The sequence below is a fragment of the Megalops cyprinoides genome, chromosome 24 (genome assembly GCF_013368585.1).
Source record: "Megalops cyprinoides isolate fMegCyp1 chromosome 24, fMegCyp1.pri, whole genome shotgun sequence".
In the NCBI taxonomy this organism is placed as follows: Eukaryota; Metazoa; Chordata; class Actinopteri; order Elopiformes; family Megalopidae; genus Megalops; species Megalops cyprinoides.
In genome coordinates, this window is record NC_050606.1 from 1,141,526 (window position 1) to 1,168,096 (window position 26,571).

The window sequence follows — 26,571 nt, forward strand, 5'->3', positions numbered from 1 at the left end:
CAGAGGCACTCGGGACTCTGTAGAGTTGGCTATTGTGTGCTGGTGCATCTGTGTTAAGCTGTGTATAAAGATTTATTTACAACTTTGATTTCAGTCGCACGTCTGCAAAAAAGTGCCTGAACCTGTTACGGTAAAGTTAGAGTACCACAGAAATGACAAAAACCTTCCCCACCTAAACAAAGATTAATCCAAATCCGTCCGTGATCAAAACACACAAGACCCTGTATGAAGCCGTCACTAAAGCAGGAACCTGAAACGGCTCGGCGTGTCTCGATAAACAGCGCCGTGGCCACAGGGTAGGAGAAACGAGAGCGGAACATGTGGGGCTGAACGCCCTTCAGAACAGACTGCTGCACTCTGCCTCCATCACAGCCAAACAAGAGGAGACCGGTCCCACAGACCGGCAGATCTCGCCAAACCTGATCAGCCTCTGACATAGAAACCTGATACACCACCACACAGAGGCAGACAGAGAGAGAGAGAGGGAGGGGGAGGGAGGGGGAGGGAGAGGAGAGAGGGAGGGAGACCGAGGGAGAGAGAGGGGGGGAGGGGGGGGACGGAAACAGAGGGAGACAGAGAAGGAAGGAGATGGAGCTAGTTGGGGGGAAAACAAGAGGGTCAGAGAAAGACAGAGAGAGGGAACGAGAAAGAGAAGGGAAGAGTGGGAGGGTAAGACATAGAAAGAGACCCACACACACAGACACACACAGAGACACACACACACACACATAGATGAGGCAGAGCAGGCTGCTGAAAATATTTAGATAAAATCAGGATAACATCAGGATAACCCAGCCTGGCTGGTGACCGTTATTTTTCATTCATGCGAACCAAAAACAGACCAGTAAAAGGGTTTTAATTACTGCTGTCGTAACAGAGGAGGGGAGAGGGTGGACTAACCGAATATTCCTGTCATTGTTCAGCAGGAACCTCCCCAGGATATTCACAGCCAGGACCTGCCAGAGAACACACAAACACACACACATATACCCAAATACATCCGCACACATACACAAACAGAAACACACACATTATTAATATGACAGCAAAAGTCTGTGATCTTTGTGAATGTTACAGTGCTGGCAAAATCTGTGTGAACATTATAATGATAATCACATCTGTGTGAACGTTATGCCATGGTGATATCAGTGTGAATATAACAGAGACCGTGAGATGTGTGTGAATGTTAGTGTCGGTGAGATGTGTGTGAATGGTACAGTGTCAGTGAGATGTGTGTGTATGGTACAGTGTCGGTGAGATGTGTGTGAATGTTAGTGTCAGTGAGATGTGTGTGAATGGTACAGTGTCAGTGAGATGTGTGTGTATGGTACAGTGTCGGTGAGATGTGTGTGAATGTTAGTGTCAGTGAGATGTGTGTGAATGGTACAGTGTCGGTGAGATGTGTGTGAATGTTAGTGTCAGTGAGATGTGTGTGAATGGTACAGTGTCAGTGAGGTGTGTGTGAATGGTACAGTGTCGGTGAGGTGTGTGTGAATGGTACAGTGTCAGTGAGATGTGTGTGAATGTTGCAGTGTCAGTGAGATGTGTGTGAATGGTACAGTGTCGGTGAGGTGTGTGTGAATGGTACAGTGTCGGTGAGATGTGTGTGAATGGTACAGTGTCAGTGAGATGTGTGTGAATGTTGCAGTGTCAGTGAGATGTGTGTGAATGGTACAGTGTCGGTGAGGTGTGTGAATGTTAGTGTCAGTGAGATGTGTGTGAATGTTAGTGTCAGTGAGATGTGTGTGTATGGTACAGTGTCGGTGAGATGTGTGTGAATGGTACAGTGTCAGTGAGATGTGTGTGAATGATAGTGTCGGTGAGGTGTGTGTGAATGGTACAGTGTCGGTGAGGTGTGTGTGAATGGTACAGTGTCGGTGAGGCGTGTGTGAATGGTACAGTGTCAGTGAGGTGTGTGTGAATGGTACAGTGTCGGTGAGATGTGTGTGAATGGTACAGTGTCAGTGAGATGTGTGTGAATGGCACACACCCTCAGGCCGCTCTCTGACTTGATGTCCATGACTGTAAGGACCGTCTCATACAGCACGGCGCTCCCTGCAGTCTTACTGCTGTCCGTGTTCGTTGCCACCTGTACGTCAATCATCAATAATCAATAATCAATAATCAGTAATCAACATTCATTACCAAACTGCTGGGCATCCACCAGTATTATGCAGTACAATGCTGCCAAACTGTAACCAACATTCACATCCTCACGCAGAAGAAAAGTGACTGCCAGGCAATGCCACGCTGGTATAGGTGATGCCATGTTCAGTTATGCTCAGGAGTAACGGAGCACTCCGCCGAGCACTCCGTGAGAGCAGGCAGGCGTGTACCTGTGCCAGCAGGTCATTCATAGCATCACTCGCTGCCTCGTCATTCCGTCCCAGAATCCTCAGCAACCTGAGAATGCGCACCTGTTGGGGGAAGAATGAGAGAGAGAGAGAGAGAGAGAGAGAGAGAGAGCGGGAGAGAGAGAGAGAGAGAGAGGGAGAGAGGGAGGGATGAGGAGGTTGTGAGAGGAACAGAGAGTTGCGATGAGAGAAAGAATAATCAACTGTCCAATAAAATTAAAATTAAAATGTATTTCGTACAGTCGAAGGAAATACTGAATACATGTGAAGCGTACGTGGTAAATATATAAACGTTTTAAAAAACAGCCAGACATTAAACAGCACAGAAGACATTAAACAGACATTAAACAGCACAGAAGTGAGCTGATGCTGAACGTTGAAAACAGTGTAACACTGCGTGAGATCAGTGAGCTGACAGGACAGTAGAGGAATTGATGGTGTTAGGAAGAGGAACAGCTGCACAATGACACAGAGCAGGGTCAAAGGTCACGCCTGCTGACCTGCAGGAAAGGGTCACTGATCCCTGCCACGTTGTGCTCAGGGGAATAACCCGACATCACCAGACCCTTCATAACCTGGACCAGCTCTGGTACCGCCTGCGAGGAGAAGAGAGGGAGAGAGAGAGAGAAAGAGGGGAGAGAGAGGGGAGAGAGGGGAGAGAGAGAAAGGAAAGTGAGACTCATGGAAGCAATCATGGACAGGTGGACTGGACTTCTCCATTATAAAATAGCTTTTAATTTACACAATAAACCCAAAGAATTCATGCCTACAAGTGCTGGGGGTGTCTAGGACATCAGTGTAAATGGGGGGGGGGTTTAATTATAAATGCTATTTGCATTGTTCCCTTTTAAATATCCTGCTTGTCTTGTGAACACTGTGGATATCGCTGATATGCAAGGCTGATACCAGTGCTATATTACGTTCAGAGAAATCTCTGCTCTGGACTAACACACCGCCTCAGACATAAAGCCTGCAGACAGCAGTGCAGGGATGTCTTTCCTCAGTGACAGGATCTGTGTGAATCAAGCTGCCTTAAAACACAGTGTCCTGCCTTCAGGTGTGCCAGCTGTGAGGCTATTGTTGTCCGAGTTGTGTTTGAGTTTGTGTCAGTGCGGGAGGTTGTGCACAGTACCTTACGGAACTGGGCCAGTGTCTCTGGACTGCGCTCACACAGTTCTGTCATCAGAACCACAGCACCATGGAGGACTCCTGTGAAGGGAGAGAGAGAGGGAGAGCGAGGGGGGGAGAGGGAGAGAGGGAGAGAGAGGGGGGGAGAGGGAGAGAGGGAGAGCGAGGGGGGGAGAGGGAGAGAGGGAGAGAGAGGGGGAGAGAGAGGGGGAGAGAGAGGGGGAGAGAGAGGGGGAGGGAGGGGGAGAGAGAGAGGGAGAGAGGGAGAGGGAGGGGGAGAGAGAGGGGGGGAGAGGGGGGGAGAGGGGGGGAGAGAGGGAGAGCGAGGGGGGGAGGGAGAACCAAAAAGAGCGTGTCAGCCACACATGCATTTTTCACTAATAGACAGACTGGCAATGTATGGAAGCTAAGCCCTCTACCACATACAGCCACTGATAGACAGCTGGTGATCAGCACAGACACACCACCGACAGACAGGGACAGATCAGCACAGACACACCACCGACAGACACGCAGAGGGACAGACCCACCATGGTTCTTCTCAGACAGCAGAGAATGGGCAGCCGGCGTGAAGAGCTCCCCCAGTTCTGGAACCTTCCTCACAATGTGTACCGCACAAAGTGCTGCCTGTAACACCATCATCATCAACACCATCATCATCTTCATCACATGTAATACTTTCCTGCCAGCAGGTGTATGTGGATTTGTGAAGATGTGACAGAGAGACCACAGCACTGACCCTACAGCGGGAGAGACCAGCAGAGCTGATGCTACAGAGAGAGAGCAGCAGCACTGACCCTACAGTCAGAGAGAGAGAGCAGCAGTACTGATCCTACAGTCAGAGAGAGAGAGCAGCAGCACTGACCCTACAGTCAGAGAGAGAGAAAGCAGCAGCACTGACCCTACAGTCAGAGAGAGAGCAGCAGCACTGACCCTACAGTCAGAGAAAGAGAAAGCAGCAGTACTGACCCTACAGTCAGAGAGAGAGAGCAGCAGTACTGATCCCACAGTCAGAGAGAGAGAAAGCAGCAGTACTGACCCTACAGTCAGAGAGAGAGAAAGCAGCACTGACCCTACAGTCAGAGAGAGAGAAAGCAGCAGTACTGACCCTACAGTCAGAGAGAGAGAAAGCAGCAGTACTGACCCTACAGTCAGAGACAGAGAGAGCAGCAGCACTGACCCTACAGTCAGAGAGAGAGCAGCAGCACTGACCCTCCAGTCAGAGACAGAGAGAGCAGCAGCACTGACCCTCCAGTCAGAGAGAGAGAGCAGCAGCACTGACCCTACAGTCAGAGACAGAGAGAGCAGCAGCACTGACCCTACAGTCAGAGACAGAGAGAGCAGCAGCACTGACCTACAGTCAGAGACAGAGAGAGCAGCAGCACTGACCCTACAGTCAGAGAGAGAGCAGCAGTACTGACCCTACAGTCAGAGAGAGAGCAGCAGCACTGACCCTACAGTCAGAGAGAGAGAGCAGCAGCACTGACCCTACAGTCAGAGACAGAGAGCAGCAACAGTACTGACCTTCTTCTTGATGTAGGAGTTTGAGGCTCTGAGGAGTCTGTCGATCTCTGGGGCCAGGTCTCGGCACATCTCAGCTGAACCCATGCAGGCCAGAGTGCAAAGGGCCAGGGACTGGACGTACTGACTGCTGTGAGACAGGTCACTGACAGAGAGGGGGACAGTTTTATTCAGGGGCAGGGACAGGGACAGAGAGGCACAGGTGAGAGGGGCGGTCCCTCACTTCTTAATGGAGTTGGTGATCAGAAGGCTGGCATCCTGCTTCTCATCCAGCAGCATCATGGCCCCCAGATACCCCACCCTCTTCTCACTGTACCGCGGACTGGCAATGAGACGCACACACTCCATCTGTGGGAGGGAGAGAGTGAGAGAGAGAGAGGGAGAGAGGGAGAGAGAGAGGTAGAAGGAAAGAAAGAGAGGGAGGGTAGGGGTGAGAAAGAGGGGGGTTAGACTGAATTGACAGACCTCTGTAGAGTGTAACACATGGTATATCAGCCATAATGCAGCCAGTGAGCCTATACAGCCCGCTCTGCTGAGGTCAGAGTCCCTGCAGCTGCACAGCTACCAGGAGCAGAGCTGGGAGACCACAGCACGGCCAACGGCTCACAGCAGGCTCCGCCCACAGGGCCCGTACCTGTCCGAAATGGGCGGGGTAGCCCAGCATGTGGACGTAGAGCAGCTTGGCCAGGTTGTGAGAGCGCCCCCCGTTGTCGGCCTGGCGGAACTGCGCCCGTATGGCGGCGCACTCTCTCTGGATCACCCCACGCTCCTCGCCCTGCGTGCGGGCACTGCGGATGACCCGGATCATCTCCTGCAGGCGCACTGACGGAGACATGTCTGAGAGAGTCACAGAGAGAGGGAGTCACAGAGAGAGAGTGACAGAGAGAGTCACAGAGAAAGAGAGTCAGAGAGAGAGAGAGGGAGTCACAGAGAGAGAGTCACAGAGAGGGAGTCACAGAGAGAGGGAGTCACAGAGAGACAGAGAGTCACAGAGAAAGAGAGTCAGAGAGAGAGAGAGAGGGAGTCACAGAGAAAGAGTCACAGAGAAAGAGAGTCACAGAGAGAGAGAGAGAGAGAGAGAGAGAGAGAGAGAGAGAGAGAGAATTAGGTTGTTGTTCTTGCCGGTTCCAGCCCTTTGTCTCTCAATGCATCATCTACTCTTTTGGCAATAATATTAACTCTAAAGTTAATATCAGTTTGACAGAAATGCTTTGGGTATCTACGACAACGTTAATTGGTTGCCAGCGCAACCCAAAGCTGAAATCCCTTTGAATAAGTGCTTTGGTAAAGCGGCCCATCTCAGTTTCGTTTCCTCAAAAAACACCGCAATTCAAGGTTCGACACTTCTTTTCATACCTGTCTTCCTTATTGACAGCACATAACCGAGCTGAGGAAACGCGTTCCCCTTTCCAGAAATGAGCGGAGAACCCGCCTCACTACCTGCCTGGCCGTGGAGACTGTGTGATCGTCTGTATTTCCGGTAAGGTCAAACGGTCAGGCGGTGCGCACAGCACTTCCGCAACACAGGTGTACATAGGAAATGATACACCTGAACAATCATCTCCTCCTCTCAAATACAAACGTTTTCAGCATTTTAACGAGGCTAGATGGCGAGCTACCGTTAAACACTGTACCCTCGCCACCCCGGGGGTCAGTGTTAGCTTACCAGCTAGCTATTACATGCGAGTGTACATCTTATTCCCGTAGCTAGCCTACTCCCCTACCAGAGGCTAGCTAGCCCTGCTCCACTCCGACCACAGTGCACTGTTACAGTCAGTAAGCTAACCAGCTAACTGTGGTAACATAGCTAGTCATTCAAACATTAAAACTGCTCGCTAACTGCCGTTGTTGCTGCAATCCGACCACGCCAGCGGGAGAAAGCACTTTTAACCCCCTGTCAAAAGGTGCATGCTTGCTAAGGGTTAGCAACCTTGCCAAGGAAGCAAGATAACAATCTCAACACAACACGCACAGGGCGCAAGGTGTCTGTCACGGTTTCTCCTCGATCTCGGGTTTACCTTGGGTTATACGTCCTCAACAGCAACGTCTCCGCGGACAAAATCCAAAGTCCCTGTCTGTGCGATGTCACCGAAACCAGCGGGATGCTGTGCGTACCTGTCTAACGCCGCTGATCACCGAATGTACCCGGGGACACCCCCACTTCCGTCATCTGACACTCGCCCCTCTTAAAGGGAACGCCCACAAGCTCGTTGTCCGGGGCAACAAGTGGGCTGAGAGGGGTTCGAGATCGGACGACGTAATTCGGTTTCATCAAATGCAGTCACTTCCGTCTGCCTGGCTCCTTTGCAGATCGGGGAGTATGATCTTGCAGAAGTGTATTTCAATATTCTGCTCAATAAATGCATGATTAATCGTCAGTACTGAGCCGAGCGAGCGGCTGCAGGGCCTGGGAGCGCGGCTGGCCTGTATCGCGTGTCTGTGGGTGCCACGCGTGCTTCTGCCGTGTGACTGAGGTGCAGCAGCCGAGGTGATCTCTGAGTGGAGCTCAATCCACTGAGGAGATAAAAAAATGTCCATTGTGTGTCTTTGTGTTCTGAGTCTCTGTTGATGTTCTCTGTGTGTGTGTGTGTGTGTGTGTGTGTGTGTGTGTGTGTGGACGTTTGTGAGTCTGCTGCGGTGTATTTGTGTGTTCCTTACATGAAAAGCCTTTCCTGTGACAGGCAGGGACAGGGAAACCTGCAGCCCCACAAAGCCAGTTTCCATGGCAGCAGAGTCTCCAGAGACAGTCTCCTCAGCACCTGACAGGTGGAAAACTGCTCCAAGGAGCAGAGAGAGACAGACAGGCAGGGAGGAGAGAGGCAAAGGATGCAGGAAAGATGTCAGAAAACAGAAACAGGTGCAAAGAGGCAGAGGAGGACAGAGGATAAACAGAAAATCAGAGAGAAAACAGGAGATACCAAAGCATCGTGCTAATATGATCTACTTACACACAGGCATGCAGACATGTACATACTCGCAGGCAGGCAACATACTTTCACTCACACACACGTTTTCTCAACCGGTCTCCAGATTTTCCTTAAGGACACACAACAAACCACCTCATATAGCTGTATAGTTTTTATTGATTTATTTTACATGTCGATACATGTGCGTGTGGAAACGTTACACAAAATCAGTGTGAAATAATTCCAGCAGAATGGAGTGCTTCAGTGTGAAGCTTCTGTGTGCGTGTGCATGTGTGAGACACAGCTGGGATGACTGGTCAGACAGTAGACCTGAATCAACTGAACCGAAAAACAACATTCATAATAGGAAGAAACATTCAGTAAATTATTCAGACTCTATAAAACATCCACTGTTATATGGATGATTTCTCCCAGGCGTATTGTGAAAACACATGAAAACAAAAAACAACTGACATCATTTCTGGTATTGCATTTCATTGCATTGTTCTGAAATGTTTCACACAAACATACTGTGTATATATCTGTGGAGATGAATTAGTACTTTTCTATTACTAACACAGACCACAGGGAAGTGACACACCACCAACGGAATATGATCATAACCATAACATATGCTTATTATATTACTAGGTGACTAAAGTATTTTTTTTAACTTTATGCAACATAGGACCACAAGGAAGGAGTTAACACAATTCTCAGTCTCTGGGAAAAGGAATTACTGGCACTTTTCATCAATATTGTGTAGATGAGCGTGACATCACCAGGCATTCACAGTCTGCGACCTCATGACCTCAGAGACTGACCCTTACTTGGACAGTGGGCTCAGGCTGGTCAGCCATCATGGATCACACACACACACACACACACACACACACACACACTCACACCGCGCGCACACACACACACACACACACACACGCACACACACACACACACCAGTCGCACTCGCGCACACACACACACTCACACCACTCGCACACATGCCAGTCACGTGTCCTGAAGCATATGACGATGTGCAGGAGGCGCACCGCCTCATGGGCAGTCTTGGGTTCGAGGTTCTGGCTCGGGTTTTTAACTATCTCAATGCCAGGCAGAAAGGCACGCTCTGCCATCCACACGCAAACATACAGCATGCGGAACGCTTCCACAGCTCACCTGAGCAGGTAACAGGAAGCCTACGCTCTCATGAAATGGCTGGCACACTACCCGTGTCACAGACTCACTGCACTCACTTTTAGCCAAACTGCCCCCCCCCCCCCCCAACTGTAGACTGCACGTGACTCATGGTTTTGGGTGTCCTTCCATCTTTATGGTATGTGAATCAGCGGAACGGGACAGCAGTGATCCATCCAGATGGTATACTAATCAGTGATCCTGCACCTGAGTGCACCCCTAAAACACAATGTGCCTCACTCGGCCATGAGCAGACCCCCGCAGACAGAGAACTACTGCAAGGCAAGGGTTTAAAGTGTGCTGGCCATACTGAGGTTCAGGGATGCCCGTCAGACCGTGCAGTCAGCCAGAGTCTGTATCTGTGCACTCCTGCACTGACCTCCCGCGGAGTGAACACTCTGCTTCAAGCTTTAGTGATTATTGCGTTGCTACTTATTAGCCTTGCGGCCGCTGTTATCCAGGGCCACATTCATTGCTTACATTGGACACACTGTCAATATGCGCAGCAGGAAATTAACTGAAGCCAATGCAGCTCCGGGGTTAAACCACTGCCACATTTAGGATTTGAACCCGTTAACCTGTCAATCGCAGGTGTGAGTATGGTCTCGCTATGCTACCCTGCTAGAATAGAAATATAATAAGAAAATGCCCCTGATGCAACATATGCCCCTGAAATTTGCATATTTGCATTGATTGTCAGGAAATCTTTGCATATCAACATGGCAGCTTATGTCGGTCTGTTGCATACTTAAAATTTTACCTGTGAGGTTAACCTTATCTCTGTCAATTCAAGTTTTCATCTGCCTGTCTGTGTCACAGCTGCTCTCGTCCGTGTGTCTGTCTGTCCTTTGGTCAGTCTGCATCAGTCAGTCTCCCAACCTAGATTCAGTACGGGTTTCCTGCACTCCACCCCTGACCAAAAACTGCATTTCCAAAAAAGAAAATCACATTCCTATAGGTAGGCTAACAGACAGTGAACCGCCAGTCTGCTGATGACATCATCATTAAGGCAAGTCAAGAACTGGCATCTAACCCAACTACACCCAGATAAGAAAGCAGACCCCCTGTTTTTACAGTGGTTGACACCCAGCAACAGCAACAACAATTTTTCAAAAAAAAAAAAAATAAAATAATAAAACGTACAAAACAAAAGCAACACTCGCAATCATAAAAACCCATTGTGGTATCAGAGCAATGTTTAAAGTTTTAGTGTATTCCTTTATGCAAAGAAAAAAAAGTGTATATATATTGATAAATACATATATCAATTATACTGTCTCCATAGAAGCAAAATAAAAAAATGTAAATGTCATTTCCAAATCTGAGCATATGAAAGGAAAAATTGGGTGGGGTGGGGCGGGGGTGTAGAGAGGCTCCGCCTCTACCGCACGGTTTCTCACCCAATGAGGTGCGACCAAATACAGAACACAGTGCCTGTCCCACCCTGAGCGCCACACACCACTACCAAACCAGGCAGGTGAGCGGGATGGCTAGCTGAGACCAAATATGGTAAACTCTAAACCTGACCCCTGTGTGTGTGTGTGGGGGCTGTGCATACGTGCCTGCAAGTAGCTGTTCTGGTGTGTGTGTGTGTGGGGGGGGGGTGAGTGAGTGTGTGTGCGCATAAATATTACTTTTGACAACTCCATGCACCTACCTCAGGGAAAAAAGAACACTCCCTGCCCTGCAGATATTTCAAAACCCTGAAAGTGCATTATGCACCACAGCCAGCAGGTGGCAGCAACACAGCATAGATGCTCAACATAAATGCTGGCTTTGGTTAGCTGATGGTTTGTGTGGGAACGTGTATGTATGTGTGTGTGCGCCCAGCTTGTTCTACATGACCCTGCTGTGTCAGTGCGACTGCACTCAGCACTCGTCCTCTAACCCCTCCTTCTCCGAAACAAGAGAACGCTCCTCCTTCGCTTCATCCCCCTCTCTCTCGCTCCCTCCATCTCGGCCGTCGTCCACGGCCGGGTACACCACCACGCAGAACTTCTGCCCCACGTACGTCATCTTGTCTACGAGAGAAGGGTGGAGGGACAGAGCGTCAAGGCACAGAAGCTGGACGATATCGCTTCTACGACATGGTCCTGACAGGGAGAGGCGGTTGCCATACCGACGAAGGTGTTGAAGCACTGAGGCTTGTGGTCCCAGTACACGCCCAAGAAGTAGACGGGGATGCCGGTGAGCATGATGGCCAGGCCGATGCCACACACCACGGGCTCCGAGTACAGGGAGAAGATGAGGAGGAAAGCCCAGAACAGCAGGTAGATCACCGGCCACACAAGGCTAACCTGAGGAGAGAGACACCTGAGTACACGCCTGAAAACCACAGCGCACACCTCAACATGGCATACACGCGCTCACCAAATCATTCCTGCACATACCTAGAAACAGTGCACACCTGAAAAACACTACCCGCACAGTAAGACATTAGTTTCTGTGAAAGTATTTGTTTTGATCTTTTTCAATGATACTGCAACAATCAGCTGCGCAGTCCCAGGGTCAGAGGAGAGAAAAACTTCAAATTACAGAGGCTGAAACTCTCTCTGGACTCCTGCAAAGCCCCGTCCCTGATAAACAGGCAGAGTAAAACACACTGCCACATCAGTGATGCACATGCCACTGGACCAATGAGAGGGCCGAGGTGTCGGCTGGAGGCTGACCTTGATTGGCCGGTGCATGTCGGGCTGTTTGATGCGCAGCACGATCTGCCCGGCGACAGTCACTCCGTAGAAGAGGTAGTTGATGAAGCCCACGTAGTTGATGAGTGTGTACATGTCACTGGTACAGAGCATCAGCAGGGTGGAGAGACACTGAGCAGGAGAGAGGAGAGAGAGGAGCGTTACTGCACACACAGAGAGAGAGAGAGAGAGGGGGGGGGGGGGAGGGAGAGAGAGAGAGAGAGGGAGAGAGAGTGAAAAGGAGAAAGACAGGGAGGAGGGAAAGACAGATAGAGAGCGGGGGAGCGGGGGAGAGGGAGGAGAGAAGTAGGAGACTCACAGTGAAGAGCAGGGCTGGGATGGGAGTGCAGCGCTTGACGTGGATCATGGCCAGCAGGCTGGGGAGGTGACCCTCTCTGGCTCCCGCAAAGAACAGCCTGGTGGGGAGATATCCATCACTTACAGAGACACCCAAAGATAACGGGCACTTTACCTGGCCCTGCAAGCAGAACACTTCAGACCAGACTACCAGGCCATGGTGAAAACCCATTAACACAAACAGCACAGGACAGGACGACACTGACTGACCTGACTGCCCTAGGACAGACTGCACCACTCATCTTCAAGAGGTACAGGGATAAAGGGAGGGAGAGAGAGGGAGAGAGAGGGAGAGAGAGGGAGGGAGGGAGAGGGAGAGGGAGAGAGAGGGAGAGAGAGAGAGAGAGGGAGGGAGGGAGAGAGAGGGAGAGAGAGAGGGAGAGAGGGGGGAAGTGAGGGAGAGAGGGAGAGAGAGAGAGAGGGAGAGAGAGAGGGAGAGAGAGGGAGGGAGAGGGAGGGAGAGGGAGGGAGAGCAGGGGGAAGTGAGGGAGAGAGGGAGAGAGAGAGAGAGGGGGAGAGAGAGAGGGAGAGAGAGAGAGGGAGAGAGAGAGAGGGAGAGGGGGAGAGAGAGAGAGAGAGAGAGGGAGAGAGAGGGAGAGCAGGGGGAAGTGAGGGAGAGAGGGAGAGAGAGAGAGAGAGAGGGAGAGAGGGGGAGGGAGAGAGAGGGAGAAACTGAAAGGTAAATGACGGACAGGGTGCTGGGAGAGACAGACTCACCGGGACGAGGTAAAGAGGGAGCCGTTGACCCCTCCGAAGGTCGAGAGCGCCACAGAGATGGGCATGATCCATGACATCACACCCAGCAACTTCTCCCCAAACGTCTGAGACAGAGAGAGGGCAGGTAAACACACAGCACTCGAACGCAGACAAAGCAGGGGCTTGCGTTTCAACTGCTCAAGGCCACGCTTGCAGCGACTCACTGTTCTTCAAAAAACACACGCAAGCACAGACCATCAGCGGCACAGAGAGCAACAGCAGTGACATCACACAGTAACAGCCACGCAGGCTGATACGATACGAACGCCGCGCTGGCATGAAGTCAACAGCCTTTACAACAATAAGCTGTAATATTTCCAGTGGTCTGGGACAATATCAATCACACTGCAGGGACATGGATGAGCTCAAACTCATCACAAAAGAACACGAATTAGGCTAAGGGGGAGTGCCAATCTAACAAAGCGGTTTGAATCTACATTTACATCACTGGAAGTGAAATTAAGTTTGGAAAACATCAGAGTGCTTTATAAACAAACTCCTAGAGAAAATGTTGAGCTGGACATACCAGGCACACACCAACCTTGCATGACTGATTTGTGAATGCGTAGGCTGTCCAACCAAACATTTTCCCAACAACCAAGCCATCTTTTATCTTCCAGTGACTGCTTCCCTATAGCTATTATTGAAATCCCATTGGCCACCAATGTTGGGTCAGAGACGAGGGGGCAGGGTCTCCTCACCACGGCGACGGCCTTGGAGGCCAGCAGCTCCTGGGGGCTCATGGCGGTGACGTAGGCGATGTTGGCGAAGACGTAGACGAAGGTCACCAGCGGGATGGAGATGAAGATGGCGCGTGGCAGGTTCCTGGAGGAGAGAACGAGGCACGCTGGTCAGACATGCCTCTGACCAGTGGCGGCGCCAGGGATTGGTGGGATCGGGACACATGACCCTCATCGGTGCGGGTGATTGGTGCAGGGGTGCGCACGTGTAGGGGTCCACCAGCTCTTCGGTGACGTAGTTGAGGAAGTTCCACCCGCCATAGGCGAAGGATCCCTGTAGGAAGGCCAGAGCGATCAGCCCCACGTCGTAGTCCTGAAAACTCTCAAAGGCGTGAGCCGGCTCCAGCCAGTAATACTCCCCTGAGAGAGACAGAGACATTAGCACTGCATTGAGAGAGAGTTGATACAGTATATACACACTCACACTACAGCACACTAACACTGCACTGACAGAGAGGGTTAATACAGTATATACACACTCACACTACAGCACACTAACACTGCACTGAGAGAAAGGGTTAATACAGTATATACACACTGACACTACAGCACACTAACACTGCACTGAGAGAGAGGGTTAATACAGTATATACACACTGACACTACAGCACACTAACACTGCACTGAGAGAGAGGGTTAGTACAGTATATACACACTGACACTACAGCACACTAACACTGCACTGAGAGAGAGGGTTAGTACAGTATATACACACTGACACTACAGCACACTAACACTGCACTGAGAGAGAGGGTTAATACAGTATATACACACTGACACTACAGCACACTAACACTGCACTGAGAGAGAGGGTTAATACGGTGTGTTTGTGTGTGTGCGTGTGTTACCTTTGCAGATCTGCACGATGCCCATGACAATGATGAGCCCCAAGGCCAGCAGCTTCCCTCCTGTGAACACATCCTGAACCCGAGTCGCCCACCGCACACTGGAGCAGTTTACCCAGGTCAGCAGCACTGCAGACAGAGGGAATACACAGTATTTACACACTGACTAGAGCACTGTACCCAGGTCAGCAGCACTGCAGACAGAAGGAATACACAGTATTTAAACACTGACTAGAGCACTGTACCCAGATCAGCATTGAGACGGACTGAGTGAGAGAGAAGGTGTGGAGAGTCTTGTGCTCTGTGTGTCAGTCAGACTGGGCTCTCAGTGTGGCCTCATGTCAGTATTTTGGTGCTGTACTCATATCCTAAGGCGTGATGTAGTCTGTCTGTCTGTCCGTCCGTCTGTCTGTAAGACAAACTGTCCGTCAGTCACCCAGTGGACAGGAACATCCCTGTCTGACGGAGCAGACCCCCGCAGAGACACAGGAAATGCATAACCACACGTACACAGGAAGTCCAGCGTCTCTTAGACAGGAAGTACGGCGCTGAGGCTCTGACTGTCTGACGGAGCAGACAGGGCGGCTTAAATTCAACACTGAGAGGGAAGAGAGGCAACAAGCATACGCCCCCACACACACACACACACACACACACACACGCGCGCCCCCACACACACACACACACGCGCGCCCCCACGCACGCACATACACACATCACCACATGCACGTCACCACACGCACACGCACACGCACACACACGCACGCTTGGTAGACATCTTTTTCTCTTCACATTCTCTGTGTGTCAGATTTCCAGGGATCCGACTTGGTTCTCACAGGGTGCAACAGACCAAACAGTGCAAAATCACCTTTGCAGTTCACCTGAAGTCCTTTCACTTCCCATCCTGCTGTTCTCTGAGCCGCCAGAGGCGTGAGAATCGGGGGGCTGACCTCTCCCCTGCCCTAACGTAACCTTTCCATCCTGCTGTTCTCTGAGCCGCTCACAGGCTGACCTCTCCCCTGCCCTAACGTAACCTTTCCATCCTGCTGTTCTCTGAGCCGCTCACAGGCTGACCTCTCCCCTGCCCTAACGTAACCTTTCCATCCTGCTGCTCTCTGAGCCGCTCACAGGCTGACCTCTCCCCTGCCCTAACGTAACCTTTCCATCCTGCTGTTCTCTGAGCCGCTCACAGGCTGACCTCTCCCCTGCCCTAACGTAAGCTTTCCATCCTGCTGTTCTCTGAGCCGCTCACAGGCTGACCTCTCCCCTGCCCTAACGTAACCTTTCCATCCTGCTGTTCTCTGAGCCGCTCACAGGCTGACCTCTCCCCTGCCCTAACGTAACCTTTCCATCCTGCTGCTCTCTGAGCCGCTCACAGGCTGACCTCTCCCCTGCCCTAACGTAACCTTTCCATCCTGCTGTTCTCTGAGCCGCTCACAGGCTGACCTCTCTCCTGCCCTAACGTAACCTTTCCATCCTGCTGCCCTCTGAGCCGCTCACAGGCTGACCTCTCCCCTGCCCTAACGTAACCTTTCCATCCTGCTGCTCTCTGAGCCGCTCACAGGCTGACCTCTCCCCTGCCCTAACGTAACCTTTCCATCCTGCTGTTCTCTGAGCCGCTCACAGGCTGACCTCTCCCCTGCCCTAACGTAAGCTTTCCATCCTGCTGTTCTCTGAGCCGCTCACAGGCTGACCTCTCCCCTGCCCTAACGTAAGCTTTCCATCCTGCTGTTCTCTGAGCCGCTCACAGGCTCACCTCTCCCCTGCCCTAACGTAAGCTTTCCATCCTGCTGTTCTCTGAGCCGCTCACAGGCTGACCTCTCCCCTGCCCTAACGTAACCTTTCCATCCTGCTGTTCTCTGAGCCGCTCACAGGCTCACCTCTCCCCTGCCCAAACGTAACCTTTCCATCCTGCTGTTCTCTGAGCCGCTCACAGGCTCACCTCTCCCCTGCCCTAACGTAACCTTTCCATCCTTTCAGAACACCAGCATGTTCCCTCATTCTGTCAAAAAGGAACGGAATCCTGGGCCACAAAAAAAACACGTCAAAATCTGTCCATCAACGAAAAATAATACTGTGTGAGCCAATCGGAACAGGGCGTTCTACCTCGGCCACCCCCCTCCCGAGCAACACCACAGCAAAACAACTAAGAATGCTGCCGTTTCAGCCAATCAGAGAAGCCCCCAGGCAATCTCCATGCACTAACCTGTCAGTGTGAGAACAGCAAAAAATCTCATTTAACAGGTATGACGCATGTATCATTGCTCTGAGCTAGACCAGTACAGGTGATGTGTCAGCACAGGTAGGGACAGGCAGGGGGGTTGCTGTTTTGTGAGCAATTATTGCAGGCTGCTCCAGGTTTCAGCACTTTACCTGTCACAGCACATCAAAGGTGTCCTACAGGCATGCGACTGTGTCGTCATGGCAACAGAACATTAGCGCTTAGCGCCTGCCACAGGCCCTGCAGGTCTGCAGGCTTTTAGAGAAACCTGTCAACACGCAGCTAATTACCAACAGACTGATTCCAGTTCTGTCCAATCAGTGGCTTCAGTTAAGCAATCAACCCCCCCCCCCCCCTCCCACTCACGCAGGCAGACGGCAGCGAGCAGGCGGAGGCCGCTGTCTGGGGCGAGGCAGGTGGGGAACAGCGGCTGCAGCACGTAGTTGGAGAAGGTGAGGGCGATCACCGCCTGATTGGTCGGGTAGATCACCAGCACTGCGATCCACAGCCGCAGGAACCTGCAGAAAGGGGGAGGAGCCAGTTACCATGGATACAGAGACAGAGAGAAGTTAATGACCAGTCACACACACAGCTCACTTCACAGAGGAACGCAACACAAAGACATACCACACATTACTTCTAAATGAGCTCATTACATGTGCAGTGTACAGTGCGGTCAGGGGTTTTTCTGTGTGCGTGTGCGTGTGTGTGTGCGTGTGTGTGTGGTCATTACATGTGCAGTGTACAGTGCGGTCAGGGGTTTTTCTGTGTGTGTGTGTGTGTGTGTGTGTGTGTGTGTGTGTGTGTGTGTGTGCGTGTGGTCATTACATGTGCAGTGCACAGTGCGGTCAGGGGTTTTTCTGTGTGTGTGTGTGTGTGTGTGTGTGTGTGTGTGTGTGCGTGTGGTCATTACATGTGCAGTGCACAGTGCGGTCAGGGGTTTTTCTGTGTGTGTGTGTGTGTGCACGTGTGGTCATTACATGTGCAGTGTACAGTGCGGTCAGGGGTTTTTCTGTGTGTGTGTGTGTGTGTGCGCGCGCGCGTGTGTGTGTGTGTGTGTGTGTGTAGACGTACTCATTTCTATAACCCCCTTCAGAACGCTGTGTAATTACTACCGCTCACACTGTAACGTGTAAAACTCCTCTTTGTGCTGTTTACGTGTGGACCGTATGCCCTCGGCAGTGTCTGCGAGTGGCAGGGCTTATCAGCTGACGTGCTCTGCTCTCAAACACATGCTGTGGGATCCGCTGGGCTGCGCTGCTTTGCACTGCATTCTGGGAAAAAAAAACCTTCAGCTGCAAGCTCAGGAAGCTGAGACCGCATGCCTCTGCCACAGGTGCCCTGCATCCTGTATCGCCACCGCGGGTTTACCGCCGAGGCTAACATCACGCATGCCCACGTCTACCTCGCCGAGGCTAACATCACGCATGCCCACGTCTACCTCGCCGAGGCTAACATCACGCATGCCCACGTCTACCTCGCCGAGGCTAACATCACGCATGCATCGCCACCGTGGGTTTACCGCCGAGGCTGACATCACGCATGCCCACGTCTACCTCGCCGAGGCTAACATCACGCACGACCGCGTCTACCCCGCACTTTCAGAGCGAAATCCAGCATGCTGGGGCAGCAGAGACACCCTTCCTCCACACTAGTAGTTTCAGCATCGCCTTCAGCAGGTGTTTTAGCCTGGTCTGTTCCTCACCCTGCCAGTCCCCCGAAGATGTCCTTGACGTAGGAGTAGTCCCCGCCAGACTTGGGGATGGTGACGCCCAGCTCGGCGTAGCACAGCGCCCCGATGGCAGTAATGACCCCGGTCACAATCCAGACGATTAGCGCCAGACCCACCGAGCTCGCATTCTCCAGAACCCCCTTTGGGCTGACAAAGATCCCTGACCCGATGATGTTACCTGGGAAACAGAGAAAGAGAGACAGAGAGAGGGTGAGAGACAGAGAGAGGGTGAGAGACAGAGAGAGAGAGAGAGAGAGAGAGAGAGAGAGAGAGAGAGAGAGAGAGCGCAAATTGAACACAGGGGAGGAACTCTTATGCTATTGTCAGAGATGAAAAAAGGCATTACAGTGTGTATTGCAGAGAGACCAAGTGTCTGTGTGCGTGCGTATGACAAAGGGAAAAAGAGAGAGAGTGTGAGCACAAGTAAAAAAGGGACTGTGTTGACCCCACATCAAAGGACCCTGCGTATACACAGGCCATACAGTGACTCCACCGCCTGACCTCCGCACAGCGCAGGGAAGAGCACACCACAGCTCACGAGTGACTCCTGGACGTGTGAAATAAGAGCCCGGTGCAGCAGGTAAACACGCCCCGCCCTCCCGACACACTCGCCTGGACGTGTGAAATAAGAGCCCGGTGCGGCAGGTAAACACGCCCCGCCCTCCCGACACACTCGCCTGGACGTGTGAAATAAGAGCCCGGTGCGGCAGGTAAACACGCCCCGCCCTCCCGACACACTCGCCTGGACGTGTGAAATAAGAGCCCGGTGCGGCAGGTAAACACGCCCTGCCCTCCCGACACACTCGTCAGAAATAAGGTCGAGTAAACAGCAGCAGCAGCTTTGTTCAAACGTCCCAAACGTTCCAGCTTTTGTTTGCTCACCAGCGCATTTCTGAGGGCTGAAGGGGAACAGGAGCTACATCCAGCCTCTCCCCCTTTCTCTCTCTCTCCCTCTTTCTCTCTCTCTCCCCCTTTCCCTCTCTCCCCCTCTCTCCCTCTCTCTCTCCCCCTCCCCCTCTCTCTCTCGCACGCGTGCACTGAGGTGGTGTTCTGTTCCTCTCTGTGAGGTGTTGATAGAAGCGGAATCTCCAGTTGATACACTTTCTGCCCTTGTGGTTTTTTGTTCCTGTTTTATGACCCACATTCATGTGAAATGGCCCTGAAACACTCTCTCCCGCTCTGGAGAAGCAGGCTGTTGAACCTCAGTGCATGGCATGTACACAGAATGACTACAACGGTTCAACACTTTCGAAGCAAGACTGATCCACATGCAATTCCTGGGCAGCCATCTAGAACAACACTGAATCAGAATCTCTATTTAAATTGATATGCTTTTCATCTGTGACATGATCTGCTGTCATTGATCCATGTTCAAATACAATGTCCAGAACACCATTTTTGGACAGAAATACATCTCTGTCCTGTTGCTCCATTGCAAAATGTACTTGTGATAAATGATATACTTGTGATAAAGACCGCATAGTTGTGAGGTCCATCGTGGGTAGTGGCCATGTCTGCAGTGACATCACTGCACTGAGCCCAGAATGTCATCACAGCGCACACCTGGTACCAGGGAATCACATGCTCTTTCAGGAAGCAGAAAGGCATGCTCAGAACATCTGCAGGTGTACTTCACTGGCAGGGATGGCAGGGTAGGGACCCATTAGCCCAGCTCACGATGGCGCCAACAGTACATCAGACTGAAAGCCGAGCCACAGCACACCGATCCACGCTGCAGTCATTCAGACAGACGGGGACACGCTGCGGCCTTTCGGACGGTCATGGTTACAGCGTGGTCATGCCCTGAGGGTGCACGCCAGCCCGCAGACGCAGAGCGTCTCTGTGAGATCAGGGCTGGCAGGATCGGTTATTGATCTGCTTTGGAATGCGAGGTCCAGACAGGAGCTGCTGCAATCAGAGGGGGTTTCGGCTTTGCCAGGACCGCCGCCTGGAGCCTCGCCAAATCTCCGACACTCAGCGGCTCTTCAGACCACTCCCACTAAGGCGCACGCTGCACGCCACAGGCCCAAAGTCAGATGCACACACACTCCCACACTCTCTGACACACACACACACACAAACAAACACACACACACGCACATTCTCACACTCACATACACACACATGTTGTGTGTCTGGTCACACATGACCACGTCACGAACATCACCAATGCACTGTAACTTCAGTCTGAGGACACTGCTCACGTTAAAATGTGACCAGATGAGACAGATGGAGTGGCGTAGCACTGAGGTGGCTGCAGTGGTAAGGTGGGGTAGGTGTTAGTGGGCTGGTCACCGTGGTGATGAGGGGTAGGTGTTAGTGAGCTGGTCGCCATGGTGATGAGGGGTGGGTGTTACTGACCTCATTGCCACGATGATGAGGGGTAGGTGTGTCTGGGCTGGTTGCTATGGCGAGGAAAGGTGGGTGTGACTGACGGTAATAAGGACCGACTCTTTCCGAAAACCCACACTAATCTGTGTCTTACACAATGCCCTTTGAGGCGTTCTGGGTTACAAACAACACTACTCCCAGAATGCACTGCAGTTCATTTTGCTCAACGGTGCACCAGAGTCTCACCTGGGATTCCAGTTGGTCAAACTGCACTTGTGTACTGGGAGCTTTCTGATGATGCCAGAGGCTAACACATGCCCCGCCCCCCCAATCTTCTGCACTGGGCCACAGCAGAGCCTCACTGTGGCACTTCTGCCTAACATTCCAGCTTCATGGAGTCCAGCACACTTCCTGATCTAGCAGTGTGGAGCAGCGGTCAGAGTGGATCAGTGTTCTGGGCAGCAGTGTATAGCAGTGATCAGGGTAGCAGTGGTATGTTGACAGTGTACTGGATTTATGCTTGACTTGCATATCTGACACACCTGCCCTTGGGTGAACTAACAGGAAAAAGAAGCCCATTTCGCCTTGCGTCAAGTTACCGTTGGTACTTTCTTTCTGCCGAGACTTACCCACAATAATCCCACAGGCGCTAACGAGGCCGATCTCCTTCTTCAGAGCCACCCCGGAGCTCCCGGAGTCCTTGTTGGAGCCGGAGGCCCCGTCTCCGGCCGCCGCCGACGGGCTCCCCCGCTGTCTCGGACCGTCGGACATTACGCTCAGTCTGGTGCGGTTAGAATTTAGGCTGAGAATTTGAAAAGCGCGGCTGCTGGACTAGCGCAGCGGCCGGTTACACGCTGCTACAGGCAGCCAAGCTGTGATCTTCTGTGTAAAGTGCCATTAACAATCTCAACTCGATTTTAATGATCCATCCGTATAGTTCCAAAAATGTGTAAGTACACACATGAACGGCTTGTCAAATGGCTTGAACAGTAATTCACCAGCGTAAACTCAACGATGTGGTTACTTAGACTTCTAAAAAATAGCTTCCCATCTTATTGTAAAAAATAAAAAAGTAAACACGAGAAAGATGTCCTTTGGGTTCATTAGAGAACTTGTATCTTTGGTGAGATAACGTTAAACTAGCTAGCTAGCTGCGTTTTCAAAAGGCACGCATGGTGTATCATTTCCTGGTTTAACACAAGTCACTGATATTGCCATACGAACAAAGAAATCTCCAGGAGAGCGATTTTGTTCTGGGCTTACCCTGCGTACTAATACTATTAAGCACTATTATTAGAAACGGTTACGACAGCGTTGTATTAATTATTTAGGACAACAGGATGAGCTGTTTGACTCGCTTGCGCACAGACACCGGCTACCTGAGGCCAGTTAAGCAAAGATACTCAAAAGCACTGTATTGTATCTTACCTTGTTAAAAATAACAATGGTCTCATCGCGATAAGGCAAACAATAGGCCAACAAACAACTATGGCTCAACCTGATGAAGACACGATGTCTTTTCTGTGGATTAAAAATACAGCGTATTGATTCTATCAGTTTGTATATCTTTAAACTTTGTCACTAAATTATCGCAGCCGATCGAAAAGACAGACGCAAAACGTAGAGGCTAACAAACCAGTTTTGTTATCTGTACCAACAGTATTTCAGCGGAAGCAGCTAGTTGTGAGTTTTGTGTGATTATCTCCTGCGTGTTTGTTTTTCTTCGTAAAATTCGTTACCACGTTTAGCTGAATTCAAATAAAGGGATTCTCGTTTGAATCAACCGTCACTGCAGCGTTAATGAGACGAGAAAAGTCCATCTACTGCCTCTAATGTAAGCACACCGAGTGCGCTCCGGTCCTCCGCGTACGGACATCCACCCGCATCCTTTCCGCAGCAGCTTGGGGCGCTTTCACTCGGTCCAGTCAGCACTTGTGTCCGCTATGCCAGGTTGATGATTTTTAAACCACAACGTCTGCATCCGCCCTCTCCTTCCCGAACAGCGGCGAGATATAAATAAACTCGGTACCTTTTCGCTCTCTCTGCTCATACAACGCCGTCCCCGCACACAAGCGCCTCCCTGTCTGCCCACGACCCCTCCCTCCGCCAGGGGTGCTCGAGTTTGCACACGATGTGGTTTTAAAACATCCCCCACCCCTCAAAACACTTTCCAAGAAGTGACGCTTGCACACGGGTTTCCCGACTTGCTCCGTTCGTGTGTTTAGCACGTTGTCGTCCTCGTCATGGTAGAAATGCTTGCATGCAGAGATACAGCACAGAGTGAATTAAACTACATTATTGCTTCATCAGGTCAATTGTCTTGCTACGCTGTCAGTTAGCTATACTGCCAAAGCAGGGCAAGGCACCCTTCTGTAATTTAATCCACAATTGCCTCAGTAAATATCCAGCTGTATAAATGGGTAACAGGGAAAAATTGTAACCTAGGTACAGTACGGCGCTCTGAATAAGAGCGTCTGCTAAATGCCAATAATGTAATGTAGTATAATGTAAATTACTGACAACTTCATTGCTCTGGCAAATCCATTGAGGCAGCTCACTGAGGCCTGACACATCCGAGGCCTGACACAAGATGCAGATTTAATTTTCTATGTGCATGTTGGACTGCGATAAAGGAATTTTTATGAAACTATGTGTGAGTGAAGTGAGTGTGTGTGTGTGAGATTGAGTGTGTGAGAATATGTGGGCGTAAGAGAATGAGTGAGTTTGTGAGTGAATGAGAGATTGTGGTGTGTATGACTAAGTGTGTATGAGTGAGTGTTTTTGTGAGAGTGTAGTGTGTAGGAGTGAGTGTATTTGTGAGAGTGTGGTGTGTATGAGTGAGTGTTTTTGTGAGAGTGTGGTGTGTATGGGTGAGTGTTTTTGTGAGAGTGTGGTGTGTATGAGTGAGTGTTTTTGTGAGAGTGTAGTATGTATGAGTTGAATGCTGTTGAGAAACAGGGAAGAAGAGACAGGTTGAGACACTTCAGACTAAGGGAAGAGGGGGCAGGGTGTTTGTGGTGGAACTCAAGTTTAGGCAGATAAAGAGGTCAAAAGAAAGATGAGAGAGAGAGAGTGATCAGGTGTACAAAAGACAGACAGAGTGAGACAGCAGGGAGGGAGTGAGAGAGAGAGAGGGAGAGAGACAGGGAGGGAGAGAGAGAGGGAGGGAGAGAGAGGGAGAGAGAGAGAGAGGGAGAGAAAGAGAGAGAGAGATCAGGGGAGCAAAAAATGGACAGAGTGGGACAGAGCAGGGAGGGAGAGAGAGAATAGGGATGGGGGGGGGGGGGGGGGGGGGGATGTTTACACTGTTATCTGAGAAATGTGTTTACCACTCAGGCACAGGCACATTGAGACCCAGTGCCTTGCAGAATGTCTAAGCCTGGAGCTCCCAGGTCGTGTTTCTGTTTGCCTGCTTGTCTCCCTGTCCATTTACCAGCTACTCTTATATCTCAGCCGCTTTACGCAGAGATCTCTGCGACGGCTCTTCCACTTTACGCAGAGATCTCTGCGACGGCTCTTCCGCTTTACGCAGAGGTCTCTGCGACGGCTCTTCCGCTTTACGCAGAGGTCTCTGCGACGGCTCTTCCGCTTTACGCAGAGGTCTCTGCGACGGCTCTTCCGCTGTAAAAAAGACAAATTTCCCACGAAGACACAGATTCTTATCTCTTTCAGTCTGCTCTGATACATTTGCCCACACCTTCAGGATTGCTGGGCATCTTGGTCTAATTTGTGACTGAAAGCTCAGGGAGTGGGTCTGTACTGCTGCCCACTGTGCCTGACCTCATGAGCTAAATGTTACTGAACTGAGTTTACCCCGGTTCACTGCCCTGATTTACTGAGTTCACACACAAACACACACACACACACACACTCCCTGTAAAACAAACAAACACACACACAGTGCACTCTTTGTCTCTCATCTCTATTCTTGGATTTTCCTTCCCTCTAAACCCCTCCCTGAACATATTGTGTTTTTGAGTCTGGCTGAATCCAGTTCACACTGCTTTCTCTAACACCCCCCTCCACCCACCCAAGACTTCCCCTCCAGCATCCTCTAAACGTTTGATTTTTTTTGTACTTCTTTGAGGACTCCTTTAGTCAGCAAACTGACAAACAGCTTTACTCCAAACAGAGGCTGACGGACTCATTCTTCATAGCTGTACGTCCCGTGCTGGTGTTGCTGAGTGTGTGCCTGTAATATTTCTGCTGAAATAGCCTGTGTGAATGTCTGTGTGTTATTAAAATAGTGTGCATGTGTATGTGTGTCTGGTGGCACGCTGTGAGTTCAGCGTTCAGGGAAGTAAAGCATTTTGCTTTTATGATCTTTCATTCAGAAACACTGTTATGGCACTGCTGATGCACCATACAAGCAAGAAATATAAGGAGTAAAATTTTATAAAAATTCAAATAATTTCACATACATATAAACAAACCAATGCAGTCTGAGCACAAACAACCCAACCTGGCCACAAAGGAGTGAGCAGCTACCTGCAGCAGCACACCTGTCACAGAGCCCTCTGACTGGCCAGGGGAGGCTAGGTAACCAACGGCTGCTTCACATACACAAGACCACTCCAACAACAATAATCACAATGAACTGGTTTAAAATTACAGCTGATGAAATTAGATCTGTCTGCTGTTAAGGTGGTGAACTGGAAAGACAGTTAAGGATCCTTAAACTCATTTACATATCAGTTTAACATTACTAAAATATCAGACATTAGTAAAACATTAGTGGCTTTGGGTGCAGTGAGGACTCCACATCCTGTCAGTGTTTATCTGTCGCATTGTCGCTTTGGGTAAAGGTGTCTGCCAAATGACTAAATGTAAATAAATGTTATCTGTACTGTGGTTGGCAGTTTCCACATGAAGCTTAAGTCCAACTGCGTGAGCAAACACAGAAAGCTGCTGAAAAATTCAATCTTAGCTGTGAACACATTACAAATTATGCCCAACTGTATTTTTCACAGGAACAAATTTAAGCCCAAGTTGAGCTTTGGTATTGCAGTAAACAGCCAGACCTGGTGGCTCAAGTTGTTATGATGTGAAGGCAGTCAGTAACTGGTTTAGCCTTCAGACCAGCGGGACCACAGGAAATGTGTGTGGCAGGTCTCTCTGTAACCTAAAAAACAAGACAGAGCGTCACTGCAGGCAGTAAGATCACCTGTAGCTCAGAAATGAAACAGGTTTTTGGTCTGATCTAGTTATCTGCTGGCACTCCAATTCTCTCAGATCCTCTCCTGGTTTAATTTTACATACCTGCTGATGATTTTATGTTTACATGGAAGAGACCGGCCTTTGGGCTTCCTGTGTTGTACAATACTGCCACCTGCTGGTGCCATCTGAGACCTGCAAAGACGGAAGCCCAATCTATCAAAAAGTCAATGCGTGAATGTCAAATCCATCCAACAGATGGCGCTCATGTTCTGCTTTGGCTGAGCTTGTCTTCTGTTCAAACTCCATAAACAGTACTGGTGGGCTTGATATAATAACTGGCCACCATTATAAATCTGATTCCTCTGACTGCACCTCTGTGCTGTCTCTCAGCTGAGTGATGACAGTCAGCAGATGTGCTTCAGGTCTCAGTCTACCTAGCAGATTCCAAAAGATCCAAAAGAGCACAGGTACAATCTGAGCAGGTAAGTCTTCAGAAGGTGATTGTGAAAGGTGCTACGTGGCTCTGCTGTCCTGATCAGGATGGTAGGTTGTTCCAGTGTCCGTCTGTCTGCCCCTTCACTTTTGGACTCCATAATAACTGCCTGCTCATTATGAGAGCAGGCCCCCCTAGTGGTGGAATGT

At 50.6% G+C, this 26,571-nt stretch overlaps 2 protein-coding genes across 3 annotated transcripts in view; both read right to left on the reverse strand.

Annotated features, from left to right (window-relative positions):
- Positions 1-7,146, reverse strand: part of ap1g2 (adaptor related protein complex 1 subunit gamma 2) — a 13,469-nt gene extending 6,323 nt beyond the window's left edge. The window contains exons 1-10 of one of the 2 annotated variants that reach the window (XM_036518856.1): positions 7,022-7,146; positions 5,638-5,840; positions 5,227-5,351; positions 5,007-5,148; positions 4,013-4,109; positions 3,487-3,563; positions 2,855-2,950; positions 2,337-2,417; positions 1,991-2,089; positions 901-956 (exon numbers count right to left, since the gene is read on the reverse strand). In XM_036518856.1, coding sequence (XP_036374749.1) covers positions 901-956; positions 1,991-2,089; positions 2,337-2,417; positions 2,855-2,950; positions 3,487-3,563; positions 4,013-4,109; positions 5,007-5,148; positions 5,227-5,351; positions 5,638-5,838 — 974 coding nt within the window. In that variant the 5' untranslated portion in view covers positions 5,839-5,840; positions 7,022-7,146. Of the gene's footprint in view, positions 1-900; positions 957-1,990; positions 2,090-2,336; positions 2,418-2,854; positions 2,951-3,486; positions 3,564-4,012; positions 4,110-5,006; positions 5,149-5,226; positions 5,352-5,637; positions 5,841-6,359; positions 6,418-7,021 lie in introns of those variants that run through there. The other variant, XM_036518857.1, reaches the window with a different exon arrangement.
- Positions 7,147-10,804: 3,658 nt separating this feature from the next.
- On the reverse strand, positions 10,805-22,739 carry slc7a8b (solute carrier family 7 member 8b). Its single transcript, XM_036518902.1, has 11 exons — positions 21,402-22,739; positions 18,415-18,619; positions 17,076-17,227; positions 14,492-14,617; positions 13,850-14,003; positions 13,605-13,728; positions 12,865-12,968; positions 12,110-12,206; positions 11,773-11,922; positions 11,223-11,400; positions 10,805-11,124 (listed from the first exon to the last, which is right to left on the reverse strand). The coding sequence occupies exons 1-11, from the start codon at positions 21,541-21,543 to the stop codon at positions 10,973-10,975; spliced, it is 1,584 nt and encodes a 527-aa protein (XP_036374795.1). The 5' UTR covers positions 21,544-22,739; the 3' UTR covers positions 10,805-10,972.
- Positions 22,740-26,571: the final 3,832 nt, after the last annotated feature.

Coding starts and splice junctions, on each gene's coding strand:
- slc7a8b (XM_036518902.1), bottom strand. CDS start 21,543: ATGTCCGACGGTCCGAGACAGCGGGGGAGCCCGTCGGCGGCGGCCGGA. Junction 17,228..18,414: donor ATCTTCGGGGGACTGGCAGG/GTGAGGAACAGA, acceptor CCCTTTCTGCAG/GTTCCTGCGGCTGTGGATCG. Junction 14,004..14,491: donor CATCGTGCAGATCTGCAAAG/GTAACACACGCA, acceptor TGTCTCTCTCAG/GGGAGTATTACTGGCTGGAG.